This window comes from Meleagris gallopavo, chromosome 19 (genome assembly GCF_905368555.1).
Source record: "Meleagris gallopavo chromosome 19, MGAL_WU_HG_1.1, whole genome shotgun sequence".
NCBI classification, from domain to species: domain Eukaryota; kingdom Metazoa; phylum Chordata; class Aves; order Galliformes; family Phasianidae; genus Meleagris; species Meleagris gallopavo.
In genome coordinates, this window is record NC_139422.1 from 8942591 (window position 1) to 8957500 (window position 14910).

The 14910-nt window shown below is 36.5% G+C and overlaps 1 protein-coding gene across 14 annotated transcripts in view; it reads right to left on the reverse strand.

Moving 5' to 3' along the window:
* DENND1A (DENN domain containing 1A) overlaps positions 1–14910 on the reverse strand; it is a 174585-nt gene that overhangs the window by 129060 nt on the left and 30615 nt on the right. For all 14 annotated transcript variants that reach the window (XM_085239413.1, XM_085239403.1, XM_085239405.1 and 11 more), the window contains exon 4: positions 1452–1501. In XM_085239413.1, coding sequence (XP_085095539.1) covers positions 1452–1501 — 50 coding nt within the window. The remainder of the gene's footprint in view (positions 1–1451; positions 1502–14910) is intronic.

The following is a 14910-nucleotide window of genomic DNA, read 5'->3' on the forward strand; positions in this document are numbered from 1 at the left end:
TTGCAAGTGCACACTCATAAGTGAACATGTGCACTTATTTATTTGAGTATCAGGAAGAGATGTGGCAGACAACTCTTTCAGGTGCAACTTAAGACATCTTTTAATCTAAATTTTAGGTATACCCCAAGACTACAAACCGTTCTTAGTTTTCAAAATGGCTGGTTTTTCTGTGTCAGTCTGTGATGCTCAGTCAAAAAGCTGAATCCAGAAATGAGACTTACTTTTCATTAAGTTCTCATATGCACCCCATATGGGTTTTCAATGTTTCTATCTTTCAAAAATGTTATATTGCTGGGGGGAAAAAAAAGAGAAAACAATAACAAAACCCCAGGTACAATAAAACTACATGTTACAACTATAAATGTGTCCACAGTATAAAGTGAGCAACCTTAAACATACACATGAGGAAAATATATACATTTACTTCCCCAATCCCTTCTCTTAAGCAAGGGAAAAAGATCAGTAAAAAGTGATTCCAAATTACCAGGAGAATTTGTGGCTTTCAAAGGTTGCCCGAGTCAACAAGCATTAGTTAAGAAGCTCTTGCTGACAGTCTGGGGATATTCAAATTCTCTTTTTGTGTACAAATCAGGTACAGTAGAGGTGTTGGCAATGTCAGCTGTTGCCAGCAGTGCCTCACCAGCATCTCTCAACCCTGACCTGCAGGAACTGCCCAGAGGGCTGAGAAAACGTTATCACCTGCACGATCTGTTCAAGCTTTCAGCTTCCTCCAACTACAGACTACCACACAGCTGACCTCACACGTGTGATTCTAAGCAGTGAAATGCTGCTCCTATGCAGCACAAGCAGCAGTGCACTCTTCCAAAATGTGAACGTTTGCTCTCAACATGAAATCGTCAGACCTAACTCACAGGAAAAACAAAACTAAAAATCTAAAAAACTAAAAAATTTCTGACAATTCCTAAATCACAAGAATACATTTTCTCAGTCAGGTACAGTTCTTCTCTTGTCCATTAGAAACTAGACCTCAATTTTTCAAAAAAATTAGAACCAGAATTAGAAAGTCACAAGGAAGGCATCTGCATTTGAGCCAAGATCGAGGCCTCGAAATGTAAAGCACTTTATTAATTCTTCCCAAATTTTGGCTAATGAGAAGTAAAATCCAGATGTAAAGAAGTTCTGACATGAATATGCATATTTGACAATTACTACCCAACTGTTTTCATATCCAAATGTTACACAGAAGAAAAACAAAACACACTTTTGTGGCTGCCACTGAACAGCTCAAACTTTTTATTTTATTTTATTTTTTTATTTTACTATGTCCATGAAAACTCTAGGACAAAGGGATTCTGAGACTAGAATTTGCACTCTGGCACTTTAAATCACAGTCGAGCAAAAAGAACATTAAGAACAGTATATTTTTTACTTTCTGCAGTGGTTTTATTGAGAAGCTTATTTTCTTGTCAAGTTTGAAAATCTAATCCTACCTGTCCATGTAGAAGGGGAAACAAAACTTGGTCAAAGTCTGTAGAACTTCCTGTGGAGAGAAAAAAAAAAAAAAGAGATAATTTATACATCTAATGGGACCAATAAATCTAATATTAACCACATCACACAATTTCACAACTTTGCCCTGAAGAAAGACGAGACAGATGAAGAAATATGGGCTTTATCAATTACATGGAAGGAGTACCAGGCAGTCAATCATGTGAAATAATAAACATGATCAAACTTCATTAAAAATGAAAAATTAATCAAGATTCACACATGGGCAGGCAGCAGGAGCCATCCAGCAATTCTCCAAGGGTAGGAGGAGGTTGGGTTGTTGAGTGTTAACACTTCTCTAGGGACAATCTCTACCCTGACCATATGGATCATAGTGAATAACACCAACCCACATGGGTTTGGCCTGGCAGGACCACTTCTGCTGGCACAGCTTTTGACTGTTACCTAGGAACAGAGGTCTGGGGGATTAGAGAATACTTCCCAACATCAGCAAGATAAATAACAAAAGATAAAGCCAATAGGTCTCCTAGCAGGAATGTTTAACACTGCCTACTGCTATTAGAAAGACAATGTGAGTGTTACAAGACGGATTAAAATAATGCGTATTAAAATAAATTACAAACCATTTCCTAAATGTTGCAAAACAGCACCACACACACAGAACTTTTAAATATATGTATGATCTCAAAAAAAAAAAAAGCGTGACTGTGAAAACTGAAAACATTAATAATATTTTAATAAATCACCTTCCACTGCACGCCTTTAAATAAATATAGTCATTAAAGAAGCAAAGAAATACATGTACCAAGATAGTATGTTCACACATAGAAGTAATTTGCTCATGCTGTATTCTTCTATAATATTCAAATCTGTATTACAAAATTCACCATAAAGGTCAACTCAGATTGCAGACCTGCTACCAGTCAGTTCATTGTCCACTCTCCTTCACAGTGAAATACCTCAGGACCTGTAACATCACATATATTTCTGATTTCAGCTACAAGACCACTCTGACTAGATGGCAGACCTGATGAACTCAAGACTTTTCTGGCCTGTAGTAATAAATTATCACCAATAACTAAATTGATGCTCTTCGCTTCATTTATTTCTAAAACCAGTGCCACCATTCAACAAACAAGCTACATCAATCTAATAACCTATTCAATGAAGCGGAAAGCATATTGACTCTCTTGCAAGAACATGTTCCTCCTACATAATTCAAACAAGCACGTCCCATTCTTAGCAATGGTTTCAAGCTCAACTGCTCCAGAACTGTTCTTCAGAGGTCTCCTGACAACTAAAATGTAGCAAGTTCTTTAGATTTCACACAGAAACAGATATGGAAACTTTGACTTCTTGACAGTTTATTGACAGATTATTTAACAACCTTCTGTTTTTAAAGAACAAGAAAGAATCTATTGAAGGATGGCATGTAAAGCAATGAAAAAGGCCTCCTTTCAATTTTAACAGAGGAAACCTGTGAAGTATCTATGCAGGTTTCAGAGTAAAGTCTGCAGAAATGCATTTTCATACAAAAAGCCCTGATATAAAGATCTCATTAACATGACTGGATTCATCCTTGTGCCGTGTCTCTGACTTCCACAAGGACTGAAGTCTCCTGCACAACTCCAATTGCTTATGCACAAAAACTGCGCCTGGACAAATTGAAGTTATTTCACACTTGTCCTTTACCCATTGCTGAAAGCTCAAACCACAAAAAAGAAAACCAGAATTGTAAAACAACTGAAATTATAATTGCAGCAGAATAAAATGACTACGTATTTATTGACTTCATTGTAAGTGGCAGCTACATACAATTCTGAAATAAAAAGTAACAAATCATCAATAACATAAAAGTAGAACATACTCTCCACTATTTTGATAAAGCTTTGAATGTTTACTGTAGCTGCCAGTATAAACACTTATTTGATAAAACGTGCTAGCATCTCATCAGCATCATGTTACTGGAGGATAATGGTCTGCATTACTCAAAACTCTCTTTCCACTTCTCTTAATTTTTATGGCTTCCTAAAAACAAAGTGTGTTTAAGAAAAAATACAGTGAATTTATTTCACTATACACTGCCCTGTCTTTCCAAGAAAGACTCTGCAATATTATAACATAGTTTTTACATTATTGGACAAAATCTGCCACTCATTATATATCACCACCTATCTGTGTTGTCTTACAACTGAAAAATTAAGACTAGTACAGGTTAATCACAGACTTAGTTCTAAATTTTAACTACTAAAAATCACACCCAGAATTAGGCTCTAATTAGCAAAAACGCTGATCTTTTGCATGTAAGACATACAATCACTAGAGACCGACCCTATTTTTGCTCAAGTAGCAAGCTTGATAATATAAATATGCTTTTTTTTTCCCCCTCCAATTAAGTCCTGCTCAGTTTTAAAGCTTAGCAACCCCTACATAAAGTACAGCTTTAGGTGACTGGTTACTTACAGCCTTGAAAAAAACCATTCTCTCTTTAAGATTCCAAACAAACAAACAAACAAAAAAAAAAAAAAAACACCATAAAACAAAACCTAGAACTCCTCCATGCCAGCATCTTATAATCTGTTCCATGTTTTTACCTGACATGAAAGATAAGGGTAGTATCTGTAGACTTTTTTCTTATTTTACTCCCTTATGCCCATTTTTTCAAAGAAAAACCTACAAAATGCCTCTAAAACAAAACATCTGAAAAGCAAACAAAACAATACAATCCAGGACACACAGCTGATAAGCGTAAATTACCCAGTAGCTGAAACCCACGTCTCTAGGGTATCACATGCCAGTTTTCTGGATCAATCCCCAAGTTTATATTTTCACAAATCTTCTTACATGCAGTTTGATTTTTAACATTTTAATGAGCAAAAAGTGCATCTATAGCAGGCAGCCAACACAGTTAAAGTGCAGGGCATGAACTGCGTCCCCTGAGGGATTCAGCCCAGCCGTGTCACCAGTGGCTTTAGGACATACACCACCTGGTTCCGTGTCCCAAGGTTCCAACTCTTTCCATAATCAAAACACTGCTGACATTATAAACCCCACATGGGTTTTCTAAAATCCTTCCCAATCAATAAAGCCAGTACATAACTTATCGGAGACAACACAGAGCTCATTGATTAAGTTTGGTTTCAGTAGCAAAGTTTTCAAAATAAATGAGCCAGGAAGAGAGTGTTCAGCCCTTTTGTGTCACACAGCAATTTATGGAGGTAAGGCAGTCTCTGAAACGATTTCTTTCTCCCTTCACACTCCACACAAGATACACTTTTAAAGCACACAGAAAAGAAAGCTGCTAAATACATTGGCATGGAGAGAAGACATGACTCAGTGATGAAAGAGATGAATACTGGTTTATATTCTTGATTTCCAATCAGAGGAAGTACAAGTGAGGTTGTCATAAGCAAAATGCTGGACAGAAAGGCTGGAAAATGCAATCAGTCTTTGTCTTCCGCAGCCAGAAATACCACCAGAATCCATGAAACCAGCATGAAATGCATCTTGTTTGCATGGAGGGCCACCCAAAAAGCTGCAGGAAGACCTCACCAGGCTGAGGAGGAAAAAAGGAGCTCTGGGAGCAGGAGGGGCACAAAGGGGCTGCAGAAGCACCGAGTGGGCTTCAGCGGGGCCATGGGGCTCTGCCTGGCCCTGAGCTGCAGATGCTTTTGTGGGGGCTATTTTAGCTGATAGCTACAGAACAAAGCAACTTACTTTCAGAAACTGCAAGCTAGCATGAAGTGAAATGAGGTACTAAAAGAGAAATTCACCACTGAAAGGTTTTGTGTATTTATTATTTCTGCTCAGAAACAAAATCAAATTTGAACATGTTGATGTCTGATTAACGTTAATATTTAAAAATGTTAATACAACACAGGAGTGCTAAAACATTAAGTAAAACATTATTCAACTATTTTTAAATTTGAATAGTTCTTTAATCTACCTTATTATCACAAAATTGTAAACTGCTTTCAAATTTAAATCATCTATTTGCATAATTTTAAACTAAGAATTATTTAGATCACCCACTGCAATGGAACAGCAGGATTAAGAACTCCAAACAGATGTCAGTGCACCCAAATAACCAACTTAAAACCGGCAACAACTCCATGCACAGAACACTGGAAGGAAATATACAAAACCTACAGCAACATAAACCCTGTTTGCTGTGCAGTTGGTGAGAATTTCACGTATGTGTTCCTAGGAAAGGAAATATCTTCATGCACGTCAATAAGAAGCACCTCAGTGACAGGTGCTGCTGCTACACCTTAAGCAGCACTTTACAAAGCAGCTACTGTACAATGGCCAGGAAAACGTAGTCTTGCATCAGCATTTTTCTGAAATAATATAGATCTAAGAAAGTAATACTAGAACAAAAAAATAAAAAATAAAAAATAAAAATCCATCCACTAACAAAGACAACAATGAGTAACAATCAGGGATCAGTAAATTTCATCTTCTGAAGGTTTAGACATTAATTTGCATTTATTAGTAATGTCAGCTTATATCAAATTATCCTAAAGTTATTATTTAAGATTATTCTCATCAATTATGTAATTGTGCCATGTAATCATGTACTTAACATGCAGAAGCATTCCAGCTTTATAAAATGAATTCTCAAATTAAAGTAAGGTACCCTGCATGGAGAGGCTGCGTCACAACAAAGAGCTCCGATTTTTGCATGATATCAGATCACAGAAAGCAAAGAACAGTAAACATAAAAGCACCATTTTCCTCCATTTTAAAGAATCCGTTTTTTTCCAGAACTGACAACACAGCTTCTTAAAGAATAAAACCTTGGCTCACAAAACATTTACATCAAACTTCATCTTGCATTGGTTTTAATAACATCATTTTACATCTCGCAGTAGTGCTAAACATTAATAGTTTTGATAATCACCAAAATATATTGGGAATCAATTTTAATCATTTCTTTAGATAGCTATGCCGCTCTAAAAGAAAACAGGTGCATCATTTACAATCATACTGTCTCAACTTAGTTTTCTCTCTACTTTTTAGCACTCTTTGTATGTCAGCACAGCTGTCCAGCACCAGCCCATCCATTTGCTTAGGGTTCCACAATTCTAGTAGCTCTTCTGAGCAATTACAAAGCTTGGACTAGAGGGGTGTTTTTTTTTCCTACAAGTCACTTCTTCCCTTAGGGAGGGGGAAATGGCATCATTGCACTGACCTCAGGAAAATGCTGTTTAAAACAAAAGAAAACAAACACATGCAGATACAATCACCATAAGATTAACTGCAAGAAATAAATAACATTTCCAAAGTACATTGAGACCTTCTATCATTTAAATATTTTAAACACAGAAAATATGTGCACAGATGGAAAACTTTTCTCATTGCATTACTAAAAACATATTTCCCGATAAAGCTCAAAATCCCTGAATTTTTTAAACCTAATTGTGACTCTGTTTCTTAGAATTCACACCCCAAGGCCAAAGCTTTCCTGCCACCAGTCCTTCAAATCTGATTTGGACATTACACGGGAGGAGGCTCCAAGCCTCCCTGAGGTCTCACTCCTTTTACAACATACGCAAAAACAGCAGATAATGGGCCTATGCTGAATTCAGCGCTCTGCACAGCTCCTCCTGGGACACAGGCCTAGCAGATGTGATAAAAACTGTGTCAGAGAAGTAGCTCTAGTTTTTGCCTTAATGACAACTTCAACCTCTCAACTAATAGAACAAAAGAACAAAAATGACTATTACTTGTTTTTTGGTAGAAAAAAGCTGAAAGTAAAACTGAGCTAAATATTTAAGCAATTTTGCGAAGAAGGGTCTTGAGTAGAAGCCTTTAAAATCCCTCCAAGTAAATTGAGATTTAGTTTCATTCTGAGACAACTGGCTTTCAGCTAACACGCTATGTCGAGAAATGAAAATCTACAACTGTTGTGATAAGAATAATTGTTCCACTCAAATCATGAAGAACTGAAGAACTGTATAAACAAGCATTAAAATCAAGGCCACTTATGTGCATAGACACTGAGCTATTGCTACAGATAAGAAACGTCAATATCAGGTACCTAGAGCTGTAAATATTTAGCAATTAAAGACAAGGAATATTTTCCTTTCAACATTTAGGAAAAAATCAAGTTTGAAAAAATAATCATACTTCTCACACTGTAAGTCAGTTGCACAGGTATCTCGCATCAAAATACGGAGTTAAGTGCACCCACTGGTTAATATTTGTTAAATATTATAATTCTGGCTTAAGATGACTGGCTCTTTTACACATTGCCTCAAATGCCCTATTCAGCTGCTACGGCATACCCACTTAATCAGCAATCATTGTCCTCCCAGGCAGGACTTTGTTGTCAAGACAAGCACCGAAACCTTTAAAAAATTTCAGAACTGGCATAAGAAAAAAGTGATCTTTGTCAAACAAGGAGAAATTTATGCAAATCTTTTATAAACATTCACAAACATTTATTTAGCTTTTGAAATGTTGGCCTCATTTGAGAGCATGAAAATGAGGGGGAAATAGGAAGATGCAAAGGACAGCTTAGAGGCTGGCACACTACATAAATATTCAGAAGGAAGATTATAGGATTCGTGTTAGGCTGTCTTAGGTTTCTCCAAAGTCCACATAGAATACCAAAGAACAAAACTAACGAGAAGTAGAGCAGATGTTAGACAATGCAGCAGCCCTCTTTTCCACACTCACTTGGCTATACTTGGATGCTTTCATTTTTTCTTTCAATATGGTTAGGTCATTCAAGGATTCTCCTATAGACTCCGTATTGTGGCTACAGAGCTATAAGCTGGACCTCTGTCAGCTTTCCAAAAGTTCCCAATGAAAAGGCATTATGCAAATTCCACCTCTCTTACTCTTTCAGGAAAAAAAAAGCCTCCAGTATGCAGTCATTGGAGTATTGGAAGTCCCAGCCTTCATTTCTGTATGGTTGTGTTTGCCTTAGGGCCATGCTGCTTGTTTTGACAGTGGATCCCCCTAGATAGTTGGGATTAGTCGAGCTTGTTTAGATAAACTTGAAATCAAGGCCTTCTCTAGGTAGACAGCTAGATGTAGCTACTGAGTTTCCAGCTGCCTTCTTCTTTCATCCCAAAACAACTGCAGATTCACAGTAGAGATCACAGCCACAGGCTATGTCACATGCATAAGTACAAAATTAAAGGCTGCTAAAAGAAGCCTTTGTATGCCTCAGTGCTAAAATAAGGAATCTGTACTGCACAGTTTAAACAAATTATTCAAAAACACCAATAAGGGTCTGCAATGGGTACTTAACAAGGTATGCTCACAAAATATATACTGATTACATAAAAGGGCAAGATCATGGGTTTTTTAATCATTCCTGCATCGTTCACTGTCCAACCTTCTCAAAAAAATACGTGCAAGTAAAAATTTTTTAAGTACCTACCAGATTGTCTGAAAAATGTGTTCTGTTTATCAAATGCAAACTTCGTGATCAGAGGACATTATGAAGATACTATTCCAATTAGATTTTTATTCATGTTCATGAAAAGAACTGGCTAGATTTGATCTTCATGGTAAGAACATATTGGAAAGCATAAAAACTCATTCACACAAACATAATACATTGAAAGACAAAAGGCCAGCTCTCCAAAGCCACACTGAAAACTATAAGCAAAATCCACCCACGTAACCACATTACACCTTCACTGAACTTCACTGTAGCTTAGCCCCAAAAGGGCATTTATTCAGGGGTAGGAAGAGCAGCTCTGACTTTTTAAAATTTCAGTCTCTTCTAGCTAGGTGCAAGATTTTAGAGACACCTCAGCAGCACCTGGGCACAGACAAGAAACAAAATTAAAGGAAAAATGAATCACAATTATGTTATAAACAAATAAAGCAAAAAGGACAGCTACTGAAGAAAATAAATAAATAAGCAAATAAGCAAATAAATAAATAAATAAATAAATAAATAAATAAGCTGACTTCCATGAATTTTAAGTACTACTAAAAATCAACTCCCATCACTCTTTAAAGAAAAAGGCCGGAAGAAATTCATGATGTTGAAAGCAAACAGTTTAAAGACAGCAGCAGAATTTTACAGTTAAGAAGCAAAGAAAAAAATTTGCCACGAAGAACTTCTTTGCCTTTTTTGCAAAGGCCTCAGCATCACTTTTTATTCATCTACACTATTATGGAAATTCTACCATCTCTCATTGCAAAATTAAGAGATTTCACTGACAAAATCTTTTGCGGAAATCTGAAGTATTAAAAAGCAAAAGAGAATAACATTGGAGTCCAATTTCTTCCTGCACCAGTTACCAAAGAAAATATTAGACTGCATTCAATGAATCATTTTACAAATTCATCCTAAGTTCAAGCATAAATTCTCCATTAGTGACATCCTCAGCACGAGGTAAGCTACAGATTAGGAATTCTAACCAACGACTGAGCAGAATACGTAAATCTTGAGAAGTAAACAGTCCTATTCCACTTGAAAGAAAATTTGAAAGAAAAATAGAAGAACGCATGTTACTAAAAAACTGAATATGGCTGCCAAGAAAAACACCATGGATATGTGTAACAGACTGTTATCAAATACAAAAAACTGATATAATTTCTCACAAATGTCTTCTGATAGCAACCACCTGATCCTGCTCACTGCTGCAAAGAACACAAAGTTCTCTAAGTGCTTTAAAGCAATTGCTGATGAAGTTACTTATCACCTACGCTAGCAGGCATTACCTGGCTCTTTACAGGTAAGGAAATGTAACAAAACTGAACTATCCCAAAGGGGGCAACAGCCAGCTATTTTTTTAGACTTGGGAGTTCCCATTTCTCAGGCTCAGGTTCACACCACGCATGCTGATACAAGCCTCACATCAGCACCTATGAGAAAATGCATTCTCAGGAAATTAGCTTATGTAAAAATCCCAAAGATCCAGTTATACATTCTTACACACCAGTTCTCTTTCACAGCTAAGATAGTAAAGTATTAAAAGAAAACACCATCCAGAACACAAGTTCTGTTCTTTTCCTATGACATAACTTTGAATGCACTACTCTTACACTTAGCATTCTTGCACGCAGTTACTGTGTGTTTTCTGTAGGACACCTACCGATACATCTCTAAATTATATAAGGCACAGGGATCTGAAAACCACACAGAAGACCACAATTGAATACTTCGTATTATTGAAGTAACAAATCACCAGCTGACTTCTTTAGGAAACCATGTTTGCATGTAAATTATGTCTCCAGAAAAGAAATAGGCAAACAGTGTGATGTTACAGTGCTGTATGAGGGAGCCAATAAAAGGTCATGCGTGCTTCAAAGAAACTATCGCTCGTAGTAAGACTCCCTAGTTTGGGGGGAAAAAAAAAAGAAAAAGAAAAGAAAAGTTGTATTTCCATCTACCTCCACTGAGCCCAAACTCTAGGAAGTCCCACTTCTGTCAAAATCAGTCAAATCTGCTTCTATCTGGAACTCCAAAAAAACTGTGAAGGAGCAGTCTCCAGAAATCTTTCATGGCCTCTGCACCTGGCTACAAGAATTCAAGATGATCTGAACGTAACCACACCACTTACCTGCTGATATTTAGTTTACTCCTGTTTCAGTAAGTATCCTGATCAAACAGCAGAACTTTTTGTTGCGCATACAAACATCAGCATAACCACCCATAACAAGAATGATCATTAAGAGCACTGAGATGACTTGACAACAATTTTAATATACTTATATCCACCACATTGCTGGAATTTATTATTATTTTTACGAAGCAAAGATACTTTCTACATGTTACTAATTTTTGAAATTGTTCATATATTGCTCTACAGCACCAGAACATAATTGAATATTTTCAGGAGACTGAAAAAATAAAATTTCCTATAACATTTTGATAGTGGCCAGCTTAAACAGGTAGAATATTACTGCATAAGCATCTTTCATTTTAAAGGATCTTACCTTTACTCGATGTGAATATTTTATAGTTTTATCAATGAATTTAAACACAGGTGATAATGATTACTCACTTCAGGCCTGATCCCACAACCTTTACTCACATGAGTAGTCCCCAAAGGATTTCAATATGGCTACCTCAACGAATACGGGCTGGCAGGACAGGTTTTAAATTATTCATGTATTCAGAGGTTTTTAAAGCCAGAAGGGACCATTATGATCATCTAGTCTGACCTCTTGTATAACAAAGGCCAGACAATTGTATTCAGTAATATTTGTTCTCAATTGAATAATTTGTGGTAAAATCAAGTCGTGTTTATTAAACTTTGACTACCAACTCAAATTTTACATGAAAGAAAACTGAAACTGTTTAGAAACTGGCTTCAGCCACTTTTCCTCACACTTGAACCCCATTATTCCTCTATTTCCATTCCAAATTTGTCTCACTTCTGAACAGTGGCTTTTGGCATGGCTTTCCCACACAGAGTTCAGAGTCCAGCACTATTCCAGGAACTCTCAGGCCAAAATCAAGCCATCTAAGTCACCTCCTGGGCCGATTCAAAAGATCACCTCGCAGTTCTTTGTTGTCTTCTGCACTTTTACCACTGCTGCCGTGCACCATATTTTCTGAAATGCAAATATCAGAACTGGAAACACGTACCAGTAATTCAGTGATGCAACAAAGAGAGAAAACAGCATCTCCAGCTCAACTCCCCCACAGATACAGACAAATGCAGTAACTGCTGAGATTGCTTAACTTGAAGACTAAAAAGGAAACAGTTCTGAGTACTTTCTCACTCAGTGTGCTCAGGCTTCAGGACTAATTTTTTTCAGGTACTGACTTAACTGCTTTGCTCAGTACAAATCCATTGCAATCATTTTTGCAGCTTAGCACCTGGCAGTAGTAAAACAAATATACAAAGTCATAAACAAGCCTAGAATGTTATGATGTTATGCAAAACTCTGTTCAGTATCTGAAGGACTACTTAAAAGCAGCTAAACTGTTAGGCTGCTATACATATTCTCTGAATTCTCTCATCATAGAAAAATTTAACTTTCATAATGCTTAGATTTACTAAACTTAATTCTTAAATGGAGTTTGGATGAAGAGATTATGTCAATGGTTCAATTAAGAACCTTTATCACTTATTTTTCAAGGTTAGAACAAAGATAATATGCCCTACTACATAAACAAAGGCATTAGAAGAAGCTTTGCATAATTTTTTAATTCTGGTGAAACAAAAGGTATATAAAAGCAAGAATAGAATGAATAGGTAAGAAAACCAGACTTCTTTCATGGTCTAAAGGAAACGTAAAGAAAAAACTTGTAATATATGATGACGATATAATGAGACAAACAAGGAATACAGTGGGTTTTTTTTTCTTCCCTCACTTTCATATATTCATACAGTTCTAGTCTTGAAAAAAGCTCACTTCAGGAAACGCTCAGTTCTGTTGGCAAAGGCCATGGTTTGAGAGCCCTGTCCTCTCTCTGTAGACTTGAACCAAAGAACCCAGCTTTGCTGAAGGAGGTGAAATTGCTTCCAGAATGCTTCAGTGAAACAGTAGCTGCATTACCTGCACATAGGAGCTCATCTCCTTACCAGCTGCACAGACTGCTTGCCTACACCATACAAAGGTTTCCATTCATGCTGCTATTTCACCACTTCCTAGACAGTAGGGGTCACTGTACATGGGAAACACTGACAACTATCCTACATTAAGTATTATTAGTCTTTCAGCCGTATGAAAGCAGTATGATAGCTCTATACAAGCTGAGACTGTAAATGCTTCAGAAGTGTCAAATACTATTTGTTTTTGTTTGTTTTGTTGTTTGTTTTGTTTTTACTATTTATACTGTTTTAGTTTCACTACAAAATGAGAAACTAAAATTCTGAAATGCTTTCAGAACATTATGACCAATTTTATATATTTTGAGTGACTAATTACTCAGCCTTTCCAAACTAAGCTCTTCATCCACTTCCTAAAAGATAGGTAACAATTCAAGTTACTCCTAAGACAGGTTCCATTGTGAAGTACACAACCCACGTAAAGCAAAAACTTTATAATGAAGATACAACATGCAACTCAGAAAGATCAAATTGGATTACAATCCTCCCTGTTCAAGATACAAAGCCTCCTCAGTTAACACAGGCTTTGCAGGAAGAGGACTAACATTCCATTTTGAGAGCTAGCATTGAGTACATATTCTCCAATCCCACAGCACTTTAAAATGATAAAAAGAAAAGGTGCTTTTTGTTTTATCCTGTGTGAAACGTTTCTGCAGTGCTCATAGAAAGACCATTAGTTTCCATATAAAGACCACCACAAAAGTTTAATAGTTTCTATAAACGTAAAAAGATTGTTGATTTCACTGCAACCTCAGTTTCAATGCCAGTGGAAAGAAAAATTACCTGCAGAACAGAAGTACCAATCTGTGCAAGTATCAGCTTGCAAGCATGCCTATTTCAGCCTTGCTTACAGGTACTGATGCATACAGTACTTCACCAAATTATAGAGAAGTTATCATATCCACTTGAAGCAGCACACAAGTGGAAACCACCACAGCAATCTTTTCCTTCCCTTCCAGATAAGCTACAAAGACTCAGACATAAGGTACTGAACGATGCCCTACTGAAAGACGACAGTACATTTTTCAAATGCTTTTTACAAAATTGTGTAATTCCTGCTACACTTCCTGCTGATGGACTATTTGTTCTTTTTATATTCTTTTTATATACTGACTTTGCTGAAGCATTCTTCCTGATGGAAGTTCATATTTTTGCAACAAAATTCCTTCACTATACGTAGCTGGACCAGGGTAGCCGTTAATCTTCTGGTTTATCTTGAAGATAATAGACAGCAAAAATTCATATGGTGATAAAACTGACAAAGCACAATTTGTATTCCAATACCACAGGATTTCACCAGCAGAAAAATGAACATGAACTCCATTACTGTATCTTTATTAGAAACCCAAATTCAAATTCTGGGTTTCTGTTTGTTAGTTTTATTTTTTCTTCGGTTGGCTGGTGCTGTTTTTAAAAGGATACTTTTAACTGTGATGCTGTTTTACAAAGAAACTAAGTGTTCTCATCAAGATACATACCTAGCTTTTCAAGTGCAGTAAATTTTCAGATAATTGCTAACAGCTTAGCACTTCAGAACTGTAGCTCACAATGCCAATTCTTTCATTTCATGTTAAGTACAACCGCATATACGTAAAAACACATTTTATTCTTCAATGCTGCTATAAAGCACCCCAAAAAAGTTAATATACTCTTCTACCTTTAAAAGTATCTCAAAATTACTTCAGCCCCTGCCCCCATCATGTGCCATTCAAAAACAAACAACCAACCAAGTTTTAACCACTTCAAATGGCCTGGAGCCATCGTTAGCATTTTTGTTCCCTAGTAAGGTTCCAAAGGTACCTTGTCTATGACACTTCTTATAAAATATTCCATTATACAGTTATTTAGCAGATTTAAACCATAGATGTCATTGTGGTCTGAACGTGTCAAAGACAACTTGGGG